The 21406-nt window shown below is 42.2% G+C and overlaps 1 protein-coding gene across 2 annotated transcripts in view; it reads right to left on the bottom strand.

Annotated features, from left to right (window-relative positions):
* Nucleotides 1-21406, bottom strand: part of LOC138763389 (BMP/retinoic acid-inducible neural-specific protein 3-like) — a 185329-nt gene that overhangs the window by 19090 nt on the left and 144833 nt on the right. For both annotated transcript variants that reach the window (XM_069937477.1, XM_069937476.1), the window contains exons 6-7: nt 10950-11186; nt 1206-1428 (exon numbers count right to left, since the gene is read on the bottom strand). In XM_069937477.1, coding sequence (XP_069793578.1) covers nt 1206-1428; nt 10950-11186 — 460 coding nt within the window. The remainder of the gene's footprint in view (nt 1-1205; nt 1429-10949; nt 11187-21406) is intronic.

The raw sequence follows: 21406 nt of genomic DNA, 5'->3' as shown, positions 1-21406 counted from the left end.
CGTGAGAACCAGGTATCAGGACTGGGACTCATGAGGGTAGCAATGGTGAGCAGGGCTCCCAAAGGAGCTTCCTGATTGTGAGAGTGGTTCAGAACTGGGAGCTTGGGTTCACAGCTGGAATGGATAGGAAGCCATGCAGCTACAGGAGTTACTGGCAAATTGACAGACACTCAGTGCCTCTGTAGGGACTCTCATTTGCTTCTCTTTCTCTCATTAATGGAAATACTGAGCTAGTGTCACCTCTTTCTGTGTCTTTACGTTAAACAAATGTTGACAGATTATGCATATTCATGTACATGACAACAAAGGAATATTGAACCTTGATCTTCCTTTACTATGATGACCAGATCACACACACAATACTTCTGCTACAACCTAAGTACTGCTTCCTGCAGCTCCTGTATGACCTCTCCTTTCTGTCAAGTCCCATGTGTCTTCTTAACCACCTTATCTCCTACCTTCAAAAATCTGTTTGCAGCATTTTTCATAATATTCTTTGATTTATCATCTAATCCCTTACCACCTCAAAGGGGTTACCTTGTACTTCTTCAGAATGAATTCCATTTACCTCTTTTGTACCTACTTAACCAGTTCTGCAGACGAACACATAATTCAAAATTTCTGTACAGGCTGAGAAGAGATGAAAAGGAAATTGCTATAAATCGGGAAAATTAGAGAATCAGTGTTAAGGTATGGGGATAAAATGCCCTCAAAACTGAGCTAAGAATTGGATGAAGAAATACTTTGAAGCTTTGTGTATTTTCATGTAACTAGAATGAACAATGTGTTCAAAAAGAAATCTGCTAAAATAGAAGTTTCAAACATGACAAGATTTGATAAACCTAACATTACTTGCTCAAAATCTACAAGGCAATAAATCTTCAAGAATCATGTTTTACTTCCATGTGTCTTATATGAATAATTATTTGTTAATGTGATGTATAATGCAGTACAATACCATTAATAATTCAGTTGTTGGTGTAGGATATTTATTGTGCTGTGAGTTATTCAAAGGAGAGCATATAAATTCCTTTGAACTCTTATTATCTTGAGGAATTATTTAACATTACCAGATCTGTTCACATTCATTTTTCTCAACCATAGCTTTTTTTTCTGCAATGCCTATTCCAATCTCTCTTAGTGATTCAAGACTGACACAAGAATATTTTCGTTTTTACATTTTTCTGGTTTTGAATTTTATGTACCTTTCTCTGGGGAGGATGAATTTCGGTTGTTTCTGGCAACGCTTACTTAGGCTGAAGAGCTTTCGGACAGTCTTTTGTGCCTTAGTGAAGAGCACCTTCAGACTGGCCTCGAGTTGCTCATAGCGATGCTGGAGACTGAAGTCCATCGTCCAGAGCTGTAGGATAGTGGAGGTGTTCAGGAAATACTCAGTTGGCAGCTTTTTCAGAAACGTCTTGAACTCATCTGTGTGAAGGAGTGGATCAGAGATTCCTTGAGTCATTACACGAGGCCAAACATTATATCAGAATCAAAATTAACGTATTGAAATGAATATATCATGAAATTTGTTGTTCACAGTGCAAATATTTATATGAAAAAAAACCTTACAAAATAAATAAAAATAATGCAAGAAAAAAAAAACCACAAAGTAAGGCAGCATCTATGGTTCATTGTTCATTCAGGAATTTGAAGGGAGAAGGGAAGAAGCTGTCCTTATGTCATTGAGTACTCATCTTCAGGCATCTGTACCTTTTTCCCATTGGTAGCAGAGTGAAGAGTTCATGCCCTGGGTGGTGGGGGTCCTTGAGTAAAGAGGCTGCTTTTTTTTACATCCAACAATAGCAGAAATGCTTGTGCATTTAACCAGAGATTCAGGAAAGTATCAAATTTTTGCTAACTCTGGCTGTAATAAAAGGCAATTGTTGTAAATTGAGAAAAATGAGAGAACCAGTGTTGAATTTTGGGCAACAGGTCTTTAAAGTTCCAAGCTAAGAGTTGCATGAGGAAATGCTTTGGCACATGCAACAAGAATAACGAACAATGTGTGCATTGCTACGTATACAGTGAAAAATCATTTTTGCAACTGTCATGTCACATTTTATATTCTTCGGAGGCAGCACCATCAGTAATAGTGTTTAGCGCAACGTCTTTACAGCATTAACAATCGGGACCAGTCCAGGTTCAAATCCCTTTGTTAGAAACAGAAGTACCTTCACAGAAATTGCTCAAGACAAAAATTGAGAACAAAGAACATTTATTTTACAACAATGCAAAGTTGGGTGCTTCCCCTTACCCTGGGAATACACACACACACACTGGGGCTCATCCAACTTTTATACAGTGAATTTCAGTCTAGGAATACCCTCCCCCTTACATTCTTCTGCCTCCTGAATGGGTTTGGCATTAGGCAATCCTGTCTGCCTACGTGCAGTTTCTGTGAACTTGGAGGACCAGGGATATCCTGTCGGTGTCTGATCATGTCATTATCCCCATTGTCCTTATTCACAACCTTGCCCTTGTCCCCATTCACACCTTTCCTACTCTCACAGAGCTACAGTCTCTTCATATGCAGAGTTCGCTAATCCTGTCTAGGTTTACTAATTTAATATGCATAACTTGATAAATCTGTGTAAGGCTTACTAATTATATATGTAGAACTTGGTACTTCTGTCTAGGGCTACGAGACCCTTATCTCACCCAGACTACCTCTACTTCCTACATTCTATTATTCCTTGCCTCTCCTTATCTTATTCATATGGTGGACTCACTGATCCTGTCGAAAGGACTAGAAGGTTCTTATCTTACATAGGCTGACTCTGCTTCCTGCATCCTAATTTCCATGCTTAGCCTGTTCATACTGGTTTAATCCATCACTCCATGTGTCTGTACTAGTTTCCCCATCTTTCATATTTTCATGTCAAGTTTACTCATCTCTCACACCATGTTATTTCTAAGAAGTCTGTACATTTTCCTCAGCTCTGTGTAGGTTTTCCCTGGGGGCTCTGCTTTCCTACTACCATTCGAAACGGACCAGTGGTGTAGGTTAATTGGGTGTAATTGGGCAGCAAGGGCTCATGGGCCAAAAGGACCTGTTACCATGCTGTATGTCTAAATTTAAAAATATATATTTTAAAGAGAATTCTCGACCAATTGAAAACCCAGTGTTTGAAGCTTATACCAGCCATGATGTCCTTGGAATAAGGATGCTTGGCATTCCATTATGGCTCACATCTCTCCAGCTAGGACATGGCTCACATCAGCATTTACTGGTAAGAGACTGTAGGCGATATTCCTCTCTCTGCCCTGTGCTGCTCTTTCTATGCTTCTTTTCCCATGGAAAACATCTAGTTCCTGTGTGCTGAAGCTGGTATTATGGCAAGAGCAGGATCACACCCAGAGTTAGCAGCAGTTGGTCTAATTACCTTTAGCTTCAAGGTGCTTTTGGGAGGATTTGTGGTAATGGAAGAGCTGCCACGATAATTGGGAGATGGGGACATGCAAGATACTGCAGTTGCTGTAATCAGGAGGGACAAACCATCTGCTGGAGGAACTCATCAGGTGAGAAATATTGGCGAGAGAAAAATAATAGTCAAATGTTTTTGGCTGGAGATTACTGATAAAGTGTTCTGACCTGCAACACTGACCATTCTTTCTTTGCCACTTATACAGCTCAACCCACTGAATTACTCCAGCAGATTATTTGTTGCTCTTTAAGGGTGATGGACATAGTTGGAAGAAATGGCCAAGACCAGATGTGGAGATGACAGGGAGCAAATGGGATGGTTGGAAGAAAAGGAATGGCTGAGAGATGTTCAAGGAGTCCTTTGACTTCTCAAGAAAAGGCTGCACTGACAGAGAAAGATCTATATGGAAATATTGAAAGGATAATAAACTAGATGCAAAATTGATTTGCCATAACATAAGAAACTATTCTTGCTCTGAAAAAAAGAATATTTGCAAATATACATGTGTGATTCCCATCACATTGACTTAAATGACAATAGTGATTTCAAATTGAAGGCCAAATTACAAGCTGCAAATTGCCAATTATTTGAAAAGTATTTCCATGCAAATTCTTATTTTCTTTGCATTACACATGCTGTAATGGAAGATTTAAACTGTGTCTTTTACTGCAAGGCTGAGAACTTGCCTGTTTTTTTCAGAATTAGTAGACACATCTGGTTTACACTATGAGGCCCAGGATGCATATTTAGTAAACACCCACCATGGGGCCCAGGATGCAATTGAATAGGAAGACATTACCTAATTTACACTTATGAGGCCCAGAGCAGTTTACATTTGTTGGTCAGTCTCAGACTGTCAGGAGACCTTGAAGATAATTAAACCATTTGTTCAAAGAGATAGGATTTGAGGTAAACAACTTTTGGGGTGATATGAGCCATCCATGGACCCACTGCTGAAGTGAGAGACTCTCCAAGAGGTGGCAAGGCAACATCTCTCAGCAAGAGGAAGATAATAAACCATTTGTTCAAAAAGATAAGATCTGAAGTAAACAACTTTTGGGTAATATAAGCCCTGGTCCCACTGCTGAAGAGAGAGAGACTCTGGAAGAGGTGGCTACATCTCTCAGCAAGAAGAAGAACTTCAAGAGTCCAGCTAACATCCCGGTCGAGATGCTGCTACCGGCTCCCCGACAACCTACTACAAGTGTGCAGTTGTTGCCTCGTTTCGGCAGCTGGGACCAGTCCAGGCGTTGATAAGTATAATGGGGAAGGGCTTGCATATTGTAGTGTGAATTCAGCTTTAGATTTAGTAATAAAGACTTGTATAAACTGAACTGCTCTCGGTGTGTGTGTGTCTATTTCCTTTCGGTTGTTCGAACACTGTGACCAATCTAAAACGAACAAAGTGAGTACAAGTTTACCCAAGACACCTGCCTCAATGGTTGTGTGGGAATGAGACTCCTGCTTATTCCTATTGTGGAGATAAGTCACCAATGATCTGAAGGATGGTGGAACAATATTAGAAAGTGTGTACCCATACCATTGTTCTCAGCTTGCATGTCATGTATCAAATTTCTGCACATATTGACTGATTGAAAGTGCAGTGCTTTGCAAGTGTCGCAACTATTGTTCTTGAAGACAATTCATAAAAATGTTAAAAGGAAAACAAACAAGAGTTTTGAGTGAGATCAAAGGCTAAAGGAACAGGCATTCTGAGAGAGAGAGAGAGAGAGAGAGAGAGAGAGAGAGAGAGAGAAGGCAAGAGTAGTGAATGGAAATTAATTCTGACAAGAAGCATCAGACCGTTGGAAACTTTGCCAATAAGGGACAGGAGTGAAAGAAGGATACACAAAGTGCCGAATTGGGAGAAGATATATGTGGCAGGTGCAGATGAGGACAAAGAATTGTTGCAGAAATAGAAAATGTTGGAAACACTCAAGTGGTTCAGGCAGAATCTGTTGAGGGAAATAGAAAGTCGACATTTCAGGTCAATACCCTTCATTTGGACTTAGAGGAGATAGCCTGTATAAAGAGGTGAGGGAGATATGTGGGGAAAGAGCTGACAAATGATAGGTGGATCCAGTTGAGGAGAGGTTGAAGGGCAGATGGAGCCAGGTGGGGGAGATCATGACAGAGGCTGGGAGGATGTAAGTAGTGGTTAAAAAAAAGGGCTGTAGATTTATGGAATAAGATGAGAAAGGTCAAAGAGTAGAACTAGATATTTTCCTCCGTAGTTATGTGTCAAATTCTGTTAGTGTTTGTCACTTCAAAGCATCTCAAGGATGCAACAAAATAAAATTGACTACATACCATTAATGAGGGCAAGGTGGGACAGTAGAGGGGAAGGTGAAGTCTGTGTCAAAGTCTGGAGAGGATGCATTTAATCAGATAACTTGGGCTGTGATGTCACACCTTGTTTAAAAGATGGCTCTAAATCTAAGCTGCTCTTTAGACAAGGAACAGTTTGGTTCATTTGAAAGTCACAAAAAGGAAATAAAGAGTAATCATTAAGAGCAGAAACCTGGGTACAAAACTCATATTAATTATTGAAAAAACAGAACAGAGATATAAGCATTAGAGATGCCAGGTTCAGGAAAGCAGAACAAATGTGGATGAAATTTTAACAAGATATGGTGAAAAGCTTTGACAGTATCTACAGCATCAACCTCAGAATGAAGTGTGCCCTCAGATAGATGTGGAAGCAAACAATCATTAAGTCCAAGCCCCATGCACAGAACAAAAGGTTTCAGGACTGGCCTGGAGGAAAATGGGCTCAAGAAACTGGCAGGTATTGAGGAGGGATTCCCACAGCTTGAGGAGCCTCAGTGGCATTCATGATGCAGGTTTTGCTTTAGTTTCAAATGCCTGGCACAGATGGATATTTTTAATTTTGGACATACAGCACAGAACCAGGCCCTTCCGGCCCATGAGCCCATGCCACCCAAATATACCAATTGAGCTACAAATCCCATATGTTTTTGGAGGGTGGGAGGAAACTGGAGCACCCCAAAGAAACCCACACAGGCCCGGGGAGAATGTACAAACTCTTTACCAAAAGAAACAAATTCATATTTGGGTCACTGCCAATGTAATAGTCCGGTGCTAACCGCTATGCAAACTATTGTTAGGGCTGGACTAAATTCAAAAGGTGCCATAGTACGATGATTGGAAAAATAGGACTGGGAATGAATGCTGCAGGTTTGTGAGACTCAGTTGTGGCTTAAGCAGCAAAGATTGAAAGACTTAATGCTCAGACAAGACAAACCAGGAAATATTGGCTGTAAATGTTGCAAATAATTCATTGAGAGGGACAAAGACCAGTCATTGTCAGGAGATTACATCAGAAGCTCAAGATGACAGCTCACCACCATTGTCGGAAGGACAATTGGAAATGGGCAATAAATCCTAGTCATGGCCAGGTCCTGAGAATAAATACTGATGTTGTGAGATTTAGCCGAGTCCATCACAGGCATTGACTTCCCATCTATTGAAAACATCTATGTGAGGCACTTCATCAAAAAGGCAGCCAACATCATGCAGGACCCCTATCACCCTGGTCACAAACTCTTCTTGCTGCTACCTTCAGGCAGATGGCACTGAAGCCTAAACACTAGTACCTACCTTTAGGGTTAAGACCAGTTTTCTTCCAACAGCTACCAGGATCTTGACCCTGGCCCTAACAATAAACTAGTCCATAACCATCAAAAGATCTAATTTACCATGATTGTCATAAGTGTTGTGTGGCTCTAATAAGTAAACATTTCTGGTGCATCTGAACATTGTCCTGTTGCTTATGACACAAAACTCTCATTCACACAGTCATACTCAAAATGGAAATAGACAGATTTAGTTGTCATGGTTGTACGGTTTAGCCCAGTGATCAGCACTTAGCAATAGAAAACTTGCACTCACCCAACAGCCTACAAAATTGAGAGACCACAGAGAAACACAGAGCTATGGTGAGGTAGAGACTGATGTCAGATTTCAGATTTATTGTCAGATGATATACATGACATCATATACAACCCTGAGAATCTTTTTCCAGTGGGCGAGGCAGAATAACCACTTATTGGTAGTGCAAAAAAAACTCTACGCAGTATATACATGTAAACAAATAAAGAACTGTAAGCAGATAACAAATGTAAACAAACTGACTGTGCAAAACAGAGAGAGTTTTAAACAATCAAGTAAGAGTCCTTAAATGAGTCCCTGATTGAGTTTGTTGTTGAGGAGTCTCATGGGGAGGGTTCAAAGCTGTTTCTGACCAGGTGGTGTGACTCTTGTAGCATCTATCCCTCTTCCTGATGGCAGCAGCGAGAACAGAGTGTGTGCTGGGTGGTGTGGATCCTTGGTGTTTGCTGCTGCTCTTTAATGGCACTGTTCCCTGTAGATGTTCTCAATAGTGGGGAGGGTTTGCCTGTGATGACCTGGGCTGCATCCATTACCTTTTTGAGGGCTTTACGCTGTCACCATACCAGACCATGATGCAGCCGGTCAGCACACTTTTCACCACACATCTGCAGAAATTTGCCAGGGTTTCTGATGTCATGCCAAACCTCCACAAACTCCTGACAAAGTAAAGGAGTTGGCATTCTTTCCTCATGATGCCATTAAAGTGTTGGGTCCAGGAAAATTCCTCTGAGTTGGTGACTCCCATGAATTTAAATTTGCTCACCCTCTCCACATCTAATCCTCCAACGATCACTGGATTTTATACCTTTGGGTTTCTCTTCCTGAAGACAACAATCATCTCTTTAGTTTTGGTGACATTGAGTGCAAGGTTGTTGTCTGTGCACCATTCAGTCACATTTTCAATCTCCCTCCTGTATGTTGACTCATCACCTTTTTCAATAACAACCTAATGGGACTAGGTGGGAGAAGGAGTTTGGCATGGACTAGAAGGGCTGAACTGGCAATTGTTATATAATTATATGGTTATACTACTGTGGTATGATTGGCAATTTATAGATGATGTTATTATCATACCTAGTCACACAGTCATAGGTGTAAAGTGAGTACAGCAGGAGGCTAAGAACAGCCCTGTGGTTTTCCGGTACTGATGGAGATTGTGGAGGAGATGTTCTTACTAATCCTCACTGACTGTGGTTTAGAGGTGAGGAAATTCAGGATGTAAATACACAGTGGAGTGTTGAATCCCAGATCTTGGAGTTTGCTGATCAGTTTTGAGGGGATGATGGTGTTAAATGCGAAACTGTAGTCGATAAAGAACATACTGATATATGCATCATTACTGTCCAGGTGTTCCAGGGCTTTGTGTAGAGACTGTGAGATGACATCCACCATAGTTCTGTTGCTATGATAGGTGAATTGGAATGTATCCATGACGCTGCTCACACTGGAGTTGAAATGCTTTAACACCAGCCTTTCAAACGCTTCATTACTGTTGATGTAAGTGCTACTGGTCGATAGGTTATTACACTCTTCTTGGGTGATGATTGATGCCTGTTTTAAATGGGGGGATGGTGGGGGGGGTACAATGTCCTGCCGGAGGGAGATGTTGAAAATATCTATGATATATTGGTAATATGTTCAGCACAGATTTTTAATACTTGGTCAGGTACTCCATCCGGGCCAGATTCTTTCCTCGGATTCACTTTCCTGAAGGTAGCATGCACATTATCCTCAGATACAGAGGACAGGATGGGATCATCAGTGGACATGAGAGTGCGGAGGCGTGGTACTTCACTGTTGCGCAATTAACTTGATGGAGAAGGCACTGAGTTCCACTGGGAGTGAAGCTTTGCCATCAGCTATTGGAGACAGCAAATGTCTGATGTCAAAATTGAAGTTAAACACAAAGCTTCATTTAGTGATAACATTGCACCCAAGCACTATATCTGAGATGGCTAGACAGTCTCCCCTGAGATAATAAGGTGAGTGGAGGAGGAGAAGCTGCTGCAATTCTCTTCTTTTAGCTGGATAGAGGAGAATTGAACCAGGTGATATATTGGAGCCTCCCATTTTTCAGCCATGACAATGACTGTTTTGGGTGTGTCTTGTTGGATTTAGCCAATACACCAAAGAACTGTAAAACATAACAGCACAGAAACAGGCCATTCGGCTCTTCTAGTCAGTGCAAAATTATTATTCTGCCTAGTCCCACCAATCTGCACCCAGTCTATATTCTTCATACCTCTCCCATCCATGTACCTGTCTAAATTTTTCTTGAATATCAAAATTGAGCCCACTTTCACCATTTCAGTTACCAGCTCATTGTACACGCCCTGTGTGAAGATGTTCTCCCTCAAGTTCCCCTTAACTTTTTCCCTTTCACCCATGTTCTTTGGCTTGTATCTTACTCAATCTCAGTGGAAAAAGCCTACATGCAGTCATTCTATCTATTTTTTTTTTCTTTGGCTTGGCTTCGCGGATGAAGATTTATGGAGGGGGTAAAAAGTCCACGTCAGCTGCAGGCTCGTTTGTGGCTGACAAGTCCGATGTGGGACAGGCAGACACGGTTGCAGCGGTTGCAGGGGAAAATTGGTTGGTTGGGGTTGGGTGTTGGGTTTTTCCTCCTTTGCCTTTTGTCAGTGAGGTGGGCTCTGCGGTCTTCTTCAAAGGAGGTTGCTGCCCGCCAAACTGTGAGGCGCCAAGATGCACGGTTTGAGGCGTTATCAGCCCACTGGCGGTGGTCAATGTGGCAGGCACCAAGAGATTTCTTTAGGCAGTCCTTGTACCTTTTCTTTGGTGCACCTCTGTCACGGTGGCCAGTGCAGAGCAGTCATTCTATCTATACACCTTTGTGTATAGAACAATGTTATCAGTTATCCAGATAAGCACAATATAAGCAACTTGGTCTGCATGGACAAGTTGCACCGAAGGGCTTGTGTCCATGCTGTATGAAACTAATAAAATGTATTTTACTTCTAAACCTCTCTAAACAAATCAAGTCAAAAATATTAAACTGTGAGTCATGAATTCCACTGATGAGTAAGGATATAAACACTTTTAGGTTTCAAATAAAATCTGTTGGAATTTAAGGAATTAGCTTCCAGCCAGAGTTATGACCTTAATGCTGTGCTCAGGGGTTATCCAGAAAGAATGTAGGCACATCCTGCAGTGTGGGAGCTATATTCACCCACGTTTTCTCAGATATAACTCTACCACTCCTCCCATGCTAATCCCCAGATGGAAAGCACCCAAACATCTTCAATTCCTACATCATTTGAGAAATTACCAAGTAGAAGACTTCTGTGGAAAGGTACCCAGCAGGTTAAGCAGCATCTGTGAACACTCAGAGTGAATGATCTAAAACATTAACCGTTTCTCTCCACAGCTGTTAGACTGATCCGAGACCTATCACAAGTATTTTGTTTTTAACTTCAGATTTTTGGCATCTGCAGTATTCTATTTCTCACTATACCTAATTTCGACAGTGACGGCCCCCTCAAAACCTTGGATTTACGCCTTCCTGCCCAACAAGGAAGTGAGCACAATCTGCCAATGAGTTTTTAAAATCCCCTGGGGAAGGTGTCAAGTCATGAAAATGCAGCTTCTGACCTGATACTTCAAATTCATTGTTGCGATTGGTCCAGCTGTCAGTTATCCACAGCAGGTTGTCCTCCATGGCTTGGATGTCTCGGTAAGGGCAGTTGCACTCTGGGTACTTAGCTGTACACTGGCACCAGCAGTCATGATTCTTGCAGATGAAGCTGCCTTCGGAGTTACAGGCGATGTAACTCAGAGCTGCCTGAACAAACCGTTCCTGCAGATGTTCCGGTAGAATAGCTTGCAGGCCTGGAATCACAAGGGGAAGGCAAATGTGAGATACCCACACAAGTACATGGAGAATCAAAGACATGTTCCTACTGGTGCTTGATGGAGAACATATGAGATTGAACAATACTCTCCAGGAGTTCAAAGTATCTGTGAGATTGCAAATGGCTTCTGCACCATGATAATTGGGAAGGAAATGAATGGGTAGGTGGGTTTCCATTGCCATGGAAATCAGGGGACAGCAACAATGGATATGGCTGGAATAAGCCACAAACAAAGTACAAGAGGCTGCCACTGCCTACAGAACACAAACTTGGCGTTAGTCATGCAGCGTTGAAAACAGGCCCTTCAGTCTAACATGTCCATGCTAACCAAAATGTCTCACACAGACTCATTCCACCTTCCTGCATTTAACACCTATCACTCTCAACTTACTCTGTCCAAGTATCTGTCAAAATGTTTCCTGAATGCTGAAATAGTACCTGCCTCTGGCAGTTTGTTCCATACTCCCACCATCCTCTGCATAAAATAGTTAATCCTCAGGTTACTTTCAAATCTCCCTCCCCTCACCTTAAATCAATGTCCTCTGGTTATTCCCTTACTCTGGACCAAAGACTGTGCATTCATCTAATCTATTCCTCTTACGATTTTGTATACTTCTCTGAAATTACTGCTCATCCTCATACAGTCCAAGATATAATGCACCAGCCTCCTTAACCTCTCTCTGTAGCTCAAGTCCCAGAGTCTTGGCAACATCCTTGTGCATATTTTCTGCACCTTCTCCAGCTTGAAATCTTTCCTCTAGTATGGTGACCAAAACTGAACACAATACTCCATCCAAATGGGGCCTCACTAACCTCTTATATAATTGCAATATGACCTCTCAAACTTTTGTACTCCAATACATTGACTGATGAAGGCCAATGGGCCTAGAAGTCTTTTTGACCACCTTATCTATCTGTGACACCACTTTCAAAGTATTCAGATTGACAACAACTTTGGGACTAGATACCAACTCAATTCAACCACAGCTGAAGATGTCTGTGAAGTGTCACACCAGCCTCTGCGGGCTTTATGCACACAGCACAAGTCAGGGAAGGCTGGCAGTGTCTTGGGAAATGTATTCCAGGGTAGGAAATCTGGAGTGAGAAGATTGGGGGCTTCACTCCCATTCGAGACAAGAACAACAACTTAAGCTGGCTCTTCAGTGCACCACTGAGGAAGTCCACACTGTCCATTAGATGGTAAGATGAGACACCCAGAATCTCACAATGGGACACAATCCTGAAATAAAAACAAAGGATGTTATGTTCAATTTCTTGATCAATCTCCCACTCAATATTACTCAGAAAACCCCTGATTCTGACTAAACTTACTCTTTGTGGAAACAAAATAGCAAATATTGGAAATCACTGAGCTGAAATGATCATTCTGTTTCTCTTTCCACTGGTATTGGGCGAACCTGCTGTCCGATTTCCAGCAGCTGAAGCCCTGCTCTGCTTTTAAGATACATTTTGAGTGAACTTGCTGTGTTCATTGTCTTGAAGGCATTTTGGAAGGTACATGCAGAGGCAATGTTTGAAAATGTTTTTATTTAGTCTTTCCAGGAAAGCAAAAATGTATAACAGCCAAAAGCAAAATTACGTACATTGAAGAATCTGTTCTAATCAGACATTCTATGGATATTTTCAGGGTTCCACAATTTAGAACACTTTACTACAGTGGCTCTTTACTTTTCATCACTAACTGAACACCTTAAATATTCCTTTACTTACCACAGACAACTATAACAAGCTCAAGGACCAGGAAAGGGGGAATGGCTGGTAAGTTTGAGCTCCTTCTTAGACCACTGAGGATACTTTGGTTTAATATGCAACATTTTATGAGAATTTTGTTTCAATGTCATTGAAATGTACTACCTTGTTTTATATGTTACTTTTTTAATTACCTCAGTAACATTTGTATTTGCTGCCTCACAACATCTGGCAGAGAGTACAATGCTGGTAAATATGTGATCATCATTCTTTGCCCAGCTCTAGTCCATGGAGAGCCCAAGCCCCATATGGTGATCGACTGTAGCCAAACAATCAACCACTTCACACAGCTGAACACATATCCCCTTCCTTGATTCGCTGACATTACAACAAGATCACCCTGTACTGGGTGTTCGCCACCTCTGACCTAAAGTCGACCTACCACCAACTCCCCCAATGTCCATTTGATCTCTGTTATGTCCCGCTACCAATGCAACCCCACATGAATGCATGTTTTCCTTCCCCAGGAAACCAGCGACCAGAACCACACTACCACCCTGGCTCTCATCCCTGAGACCTGTCCTGCTGTGGAAACATGTGAGGGGTTACAAGTCTGACACATTGGTCAGAGGTGCAACTCCTGCATACCAACCCTCAGTATGCTTAAGTGGTGTACTCAGACATCCATGAGGACATGGTCCTTGTCCGGGACCTGGCATGTGCCGGAGACTCCTGCCCACTCCTCACCCCCTGCAACCCAGGTCCAACCTACACCCATACTAACCCTGTCAGGGACCTGGTGCAAGTCAGTGATCCACCCCCACCCACCACGCCATACTCCCGGACCCTGCTCCAGCTGGTCCGGCCACCACAAGTGTCCCCACATACAACCAAGCCTTCTTCCCCAGCCTTAGGTCCCACAAACCAGCAATGGAACCAACCATTATACTACCAGCAGAACTGTACCAGTCACAGAGGCAAAGAAGACCACCCAACTGGCTGAGCCTCTAGGACTTTTAACCCAGAGGGGTTTTGTTTTAAAAGAGGGTGTCAATGTGTAGATAGGAATATGTAATGGCTGATGGGTAGCCGGCCTGTCCCCTACTGGTGACTGGCTCCCTGGTAACTCCTCCCCTTGTGACCCTGGAATAAAGGTTGATCTCCCTCTCTGCCTTCAGTCGAGCACCTGGAATCAGGCCAGCTACAAATCTAAAGAATAATAAAGCCTATCATTCCTCACTCTACGGCTATGGAGTTGATGGAGCCTATCATGGTGCAAATTGGGTGGCAAGGACTCATGGACCAAAATGGCCTGTTAATGTGCTGAATATCGAAAAAAAAATAATGGACTTCAAGAGGACACAGATTGGCTGGCAGATTGAGAATGTTTGTGTCTGTGTGCACCATGGTCTGGAGGAACACTGCTTTGACTGGTTGTATATAGACAGTCAGATGATAATTAATTTGAGATTGGGTGTCAAGTGGCAGATGAAGTTCAACATGGTGAAGGGAGAGCAGCTACTTGTTGAAGGATGTGGATGCGCTAAAAAGAGGGCGATACAAACAGTTACCGGAATGATTTGAAGGATGAGGAATTTTATCAATATTTTGCACCACTCCATTGGATAAAAAGAATGATGAGGGGTGGTCAAATAATGGTCCTGGGGCAACTGAGGCCCAATGCCCATTTTTAAGTGGCCTATTAGAAGAAAAAATGTTGGCACTGCCAGAGCTGCTGTTACTGCAGGCAGACCCGCAGAATGTGGGGAGCAAAGTCTCAGCACTCCCTCATGGGGTTCAAATGCCCAGCCTGACTCCCATAGGCTTTGTCCAGGCTTTAAATGGGCTGTTAAAGGAGCTAACAGTGGTTAAAACTGCTGGGCTTAATATTGTTTTGCCATGACTCCTTATGTTTTTCTGTATGTGACCCACAACCAAAAAACATTTGGGCACCTGAGGGATGCACTGATGCATAAATATTTGAAGGTGGCTGGGTTTATTGGAAGAATGAAAACCATTAAAACTGCAGATGCTGGAATCTTGAGAAAACAATGTGTGGCTGGAGGGATTCATCAGATCAGGCAGCATCCATGAGTACAAATTGACGTTAATACAATTTAAGATGAAGGCTGTCCAGGAGAACTATGATGGATTGTTTCTCAAGTTTACATATGGCCTCTCCCTGGTAATGGATGAGGCCAAGGACAGATATGGGAAAAATAATGGGAACTGAAATGGTCGGTGACTGGAATTTAAGATTAGACCATAGGCAGAGCACAGGCATTTGGCAAAGTCATCATCTAGCCTGCATTTTGTCTCACTAAAAGTAAAGAGAGTGGTTGGTAAAGTGCATGAGACCTTGCCAAGGTGAAAGCTCTGGCTGATCCTAGAAAAATGGTTCAAGGGATGAGGGGTTTCAGCTGAAGAAGTCAGTGTGGAGAATCCTGGGTTGTGTCCCTTGAACCAAAGACAATTTGACACGTGGAAAAGTTCTTGAGACTCTGTAGCACAAGGGCTAGAGAAAACCAAGTAAATTTTCTTCACTTTATGCTCTGGAACTCATTCCCTGTATTGACAAAAATTCAGTCAGGACTTTCAAACAGACATCAGAGAGTGGTTGAGGAAAAATAAAAGGAAGTGTTTTGTGTAAAATGTTTGGGGAATGGGGCAGTTTGGATTACCCTCCAAAGACCATCTGGACTTAGAGGAGAAAACAGCCTTCTCTTGCATCTTAATAATATTGCGATACTGATGTCATAAGATATAAGAGCAGAATTTGGACACTGGGCCTATTGAGTCTGCTCTGATATTCTATCATGGCTGATTTACTATTCTTTACAACCCTATTTGCCTGCCTTCTCCCTATAACGGTTGATCCCTTTTCTGATCAAGAACTTATGCACCTCTGATTAAAATATACCCAGTGACATGATTACCACCACATCAATAGAGACAATGATTTGGTAAACATATTTACAGGTTAACTGAATGGAAGCAAATGGACAGGGTCAATCATATGAAATGCTATGGAAGACATTTCCATGCTTAGCCAACTATGGTGACTTTAAATATGGATGGACTAGAGCTTTACTCTCTGAAGACTGGATATACCAGGGTTTTACTCACTGGAGATTGGATAGACCAGGATTTTTCTTATTGGAGATTGGATAGACCATGGCTTTACTCACTGGATAGATCAGGGTTATATTCAGTGCTGAAGGGATAGACTAATGTTATACTCAGTGGGGATGGGATCGACCAGGGTTAATCACAGAGGGGATGGATAGACCAGGGTTGTACTCAGCACGGACAGATACATCAGGGTTGTACTCAATGCGGATGGAATAGACCAGGGTTATACTCAATGGGGATGGGATATACCATAGTTTTACTCACTGGTGACTGGATATATCTGGGTTATATTCAGTGGAGAGGGATAGACCAAGGTTGTACTCAGTGTGGATGGATAGATCAGGGTTATACTCAATGGGAATAGGATAGACCAGGGTTATACTCAGTGCAGATGGGATAGACCAGGGTTTTATTCACTGGAGACTGGATAGACCTGGGGTATACTAAATGTTGACTGGAAGGACTATCAATTGGAGCTCCTAAGTATGCAACACTATTTCCTTCACCCTCTCTCCCAGTAGAGTTATAAACTTCTTATGATACAACAGGAGGTTATGAAGACATTAAGCTGTTCAAAAAACAGACCTCTCCTCCAACTGCAGCCCTGATATTAAGTGATGAAATGATCCTGAGCAATGTGTGCAATAACTAATTTCTTCAGCATTTCTCTATTCCAATGTTCCAGTTCAGTGAAACAGGTTCCCATGGACACGTCCATGCCATGCAATATGCTTCCAATTTGGTGACCAACATCTAGTTAAACACCTGGTCTGCAGCCCCCAATCAGAACACCAACAAATCCACTTCATTTTCTCCAAGGTAGAAAGGATCCTGTCTAGGCACATCATGGCTCGGAACAGGAACTGCTCTGCCAGAGATCACAAGAATCTGCAGAGAGTTGTAGACCATCACACAAACAAACCAGCAACTCAGGCTACACTTTGCGCTGCATTGTAAAATTGCCAAAATATCAAAAGACCCATCTCAGCTGGTAATACTCTTGTCACGCAGAAGGCAGATGAGTTTGAAAACACACTCCTCCAGATTCTAGGAGAGTTTCAGATTAGAAAATTGACCACTCATTAGTAAAATGATGCTGCCCTTACGTTGTTTTCACGGAACTTATTCTCTGTTGCATGGTGCACTTTAGATTTTTTTTACTACTCTCATACTAAAGGATAAGTGGCCTTACATAGAACATAGAACAATACAGTACAGTACAGGCCCTTCATCCCTCAACATTGTGCTGACTAATATATTACTTCCTAAAACAAAACTAAACCATCCCAACCCCATAACCCTCTATTTTTCTTTCATCCATGTGTTTAAGGGTCTCTTAAATGCCCCCAATGTTTCAGCCTACACCACCATCCCCAGCAAAGGCATTCCAGGCACCTTCAACTCTCTCTGTGTAAAGAAACTTACCCTGATGTCTCCCCTAAACTTCTATTCCTTAATTTTGTACATGTGTCCTCTAGTGTTTGCTGATCCTTCCTTGGGAAACAGGTGCTGGCTGTCCACCCTATCGATGCCTCTCATAATTTTGAAGACCTCTATAAAGTCTCCTCTCATCCTTCTACTCTCCAAAGAGAAAAATCCCAGCACTTCTAACCTTGCCTCATAAGACTTGTTTTCCAATCCAGACAACACCCTCTGCACCCTCTCCATAGCTTCCGTATCATTCTTATAATGAGGTGACCAGAACTGAACACAATACTCTAAGAGTGGTCTTACCAGAGATTTGTAGAGTTGCAATAAGATCTCTCTACTCCTGAACTCAAATTCCTCCTCCCCCCCCCCCCCATTAATGAAGCCCAGCATTCCACAGGCCTTCTTAGCTATCTTACTAGCCTGTGCGCTGACCTTGAAGGATGTATGGATTTGAAACCCAAGGTCCCTCTATTCATCCACACCCTTAATTAACCCTGTACTCAGCCTTCTGGTTTGTCCTTCCAAAATGCATCACTTCACACTTATCTGAATTGAACTCCATCTCCCACTTTTCTGCCCAACTCTGCATCCTATCTATATCCTCTTGTAACTTTCGACAAACTTCAGTTCCATCCTCAACTTCTCCAACCTTCGTGTCATCTGCAAACTTACTGACCCATCCTTCTGCCTCTTCATCCAGGTCATTTATAAAAATCACAAAGAGCAGGGGTCCCAGAACAGATCCTTGCAGCACTCCACTAGTCACTAACCTCCAGGCAGAATAGTTTCCTTCAACTACAACTCAGTGCTTTCTACCTGCAAGCCATTTTTTTTATCTACACGGCCAATGTTCCACCAATCCCATGCCTCATGACTTTCTGGATAAGTCTCTCGTGGGGACAGGGACCTTGTCAAATGCCTTGCTAAAATTAATGTAGACCACATTGCTCATAATTTATTTTGTTACCTCCTCAAAAAACTCAGTTAGGCTCGTGAGGCACGACCTTCCCTTCACAAAGCCATGCTGACTATCCTTGAATAGACTACATATCCAAATGCTCATAGATCCTGTCCTTAAGAATCCTCTCCATTAGCTTGCACACCAAAGACTCACTAGTCTATAATTCCCAGAATTCTCCCTATTTCTGTTTTTAAACAAGGGTTTAGTGAGAAGGGTTCTTCTGCAAGTAGTCGAGCAGCTTATTTCTAACATCCACACAGCACTACAAAGTAAAGGGACAAGAGCAAAAATACAGAATAGCAATGAAAAGATCAATTAGCACTGCACATTACAAGGGCAGTAGCAGCATTTAGTTACTACTGAGAGGCTCATTCAGAAGCCTGATTGTTGCGGGGAAGAAATAACTTTTAAGTGCTTTGATGCATGTTTTCCCACTTTTCAATCTTTTCCCATAGGAGGATGGGGGACGGGGGGACTGGAGTGTCCATGATGTGATGGGTCTTTCATCACACTGGCTGTCTTTCTGAGGTATCAGGTGATGTCGGTGGCCCATGGAGGGGGGGCGGGGGGGAGTTTGTCATGCTCTGAACTGTAGTCTCCACATTCTGCAGCTTCTTCCGATCTTGAGCAGACCGACCCCTTTCCGTGCTGTGATACATCCAATGGTGTACCTGCAGAGTTGTTGAGAGACAAGGGGGACCTGTTGAACTTCCATCATCTTCCAAGAAAGTACAAATGTTTGTGTCCTTTCTTTTCTGTAAAGTGACCCTGTCTTTAAGATACTGTGTATTGAAGCTAAGCCATCGATGAAACAATTTCTTTATCAAAGCATATAACCTCCATGTTTCATTACTTTGGCCTGTGAGCAATGAAATGTGAATCCAATTGGTCAATGTTCAGAAAATAGACAGAGCAGCACCACAACAAGCCATTTGTGGTCCCATTATGTCTGGCATAAACAGGATGCCAAGTTAAAGTGAGCCATTGGTGCCTGTACATGCTCTATATCCCCTCATTCCTTCTGTGGAAGCTCTTTACATGTTGCTACCTTGTCTGTTTCTGTCATGAACTATGGCAGCCATTCCTCCACCAACCACTCTCTGTAAAACGCTTCTACTCTCCTCATGTCGATGGATCATCCCTGCCACACTATGGTCCTGTGGATTGACCTCCGATCCATTTCTCTGCAGTGACCATATCACACTGCAATGCAGCCGGCCAGGACGATCTTGATAGAGCTGTTGCAGAAGACCTACATAATGGTGGCCGGTAGCCTTGCCCGTTTCAGTCTTCTCAGCAAGTTCAGACGCTGTTGCACCTTCCTGACAAGTGAGGAGATGTTGAGTGTTCACGATAGGTCACTAGTTATGAGAACTCCAAGGAACTTGATGCTCTCCATTCTCTCTAACTAAGGAGTTGTTGTTGGTCATTCCTGGTCCTCCCAAAGTCCACGATCACCTCCTTCGTCTCGTCCACATTAAAATATATGTATTCAAATAAGGGATAAGGGATTCACCTTCAAAATTATATATATTGGCAGGCACTAAAAACACAATGATTGCTGATGAATGCAAAATAACGACATACACACAGTTGCAGCTAAATCAGAACTCCTTTACTCGAGTCTTTTAAAACATTGAAACATGCGCGCCAAGTCATAACGTTATGACGTCCCATGCTGGGTCGCTAGATTTCTGGGAATTATAGTCTAAGACCGCAGAGCCCACCTCACTGACAAAAGGCAAAGGAGGAAAAACCCAACACCCAACTCCAACCAACCAATTTTCCCCTGCAACCGGTGCAACCGTGTCTGCCTGTCCCGCATCGGACTTGTCAGCCACAAACGAGCCTGCAGCTGACGTGGACATTTACCCCCTCCATAAATCTTCGTCCGCGAAGCCAAGCCAAAGAAGTCTATCTATAGCGCCGCTACATGTTTATATATTTTCTTTGGAAGGTTCTTCCTTTATTCCTTATTTGAGTAAATTTAGAAACAAATAACTTAGGAGAGTTTTCCTTGAGCAATTATGAACATTTCACTGACACATACTCAGCATTCACAATTTGATTAGACTTGTCAATTTGTCTTTGAGCTCTTTAATTTTAATTGCTCTCTTTATTTTCAATTTGAAATTGCATCATCGGTAAACTAAACTCATTTTCTGCTAGTTGAACTCTAGTTCAACTATTACAAGCAATGAAATGTTAAATTAAATCTCCTCAAATAAATATTGTTGAAACACCAGGATAAGCAACGCCAATGAAGGATGATTCATGGGTCAGATTAATGAAAAAAAAGCAGAGCAATCACATCGATCACAAAAGGAACAATAAAAGTAAATTCAAACATCCTCTCTGATACCTGCTGAGAATATAATCAGAGAAATTTACAGTAAATTTGAATCTGAAAAGAAATCGCAGAACTTCATCAATGTCTTGTGACCAATTTGAATTGTGATAGGAATACATGAACACAGACACCAGACACCCCCAAAATGTTTTTGAACAGTGGGAAGAAGCTGGAGCAACCGAAGGAAACATGCAGACACAGGGAGAATGCACAAACGACTTCCCGACACAGTAGGATTCGAACCCCAGACCTAGTCGCTGGCGCTGTAACAGAATTGTGCTAACCGCACCAACTGAAACAGTATAGTTTAATTTGACCTCCCAAAAGGCAATAACACACACTTGTCCACTTTAAACTCAATTGACTTCTATTTGCCAAATTTACACACCCACCTTGCATCCCTGTTTCCTGCTGTAGAGCCACAATAACTGTCGGTAACATGCCTTCACACATCATTTCTGCGTCACTGACACATTTGGATACCTTACATCAGGTCATTAAAATAAATCTTTGCACTTTATTGATTTTTAAAATTCTTTCTGTATTGTACAGTTAGCTTGTTTACATTTGTTATCTGTTTACAGTTCTTTATTTCTTCACAGGTATACACTGT

This window comes from Narcine bancroftii, chromosome 5 (assembly GCF_036971445.1).
Source record: "Narcine bancroftii isolate sNarBan1 chromosome 5, sNarBan1.hap1, whole genome shotgun sequence".
Taxonomy (NCBI): Eukaryota; Metazoa; Chordata; class Chondrichthyes; order Torpediniformes; family Narcinidae; genus Narcine; species Narcine bancroftii.
The sequence above is the reverse complement of the archived record's forward strand: the minus strand, read 5'-3'. Positions and strand labels throughout refer to the sequence as shown.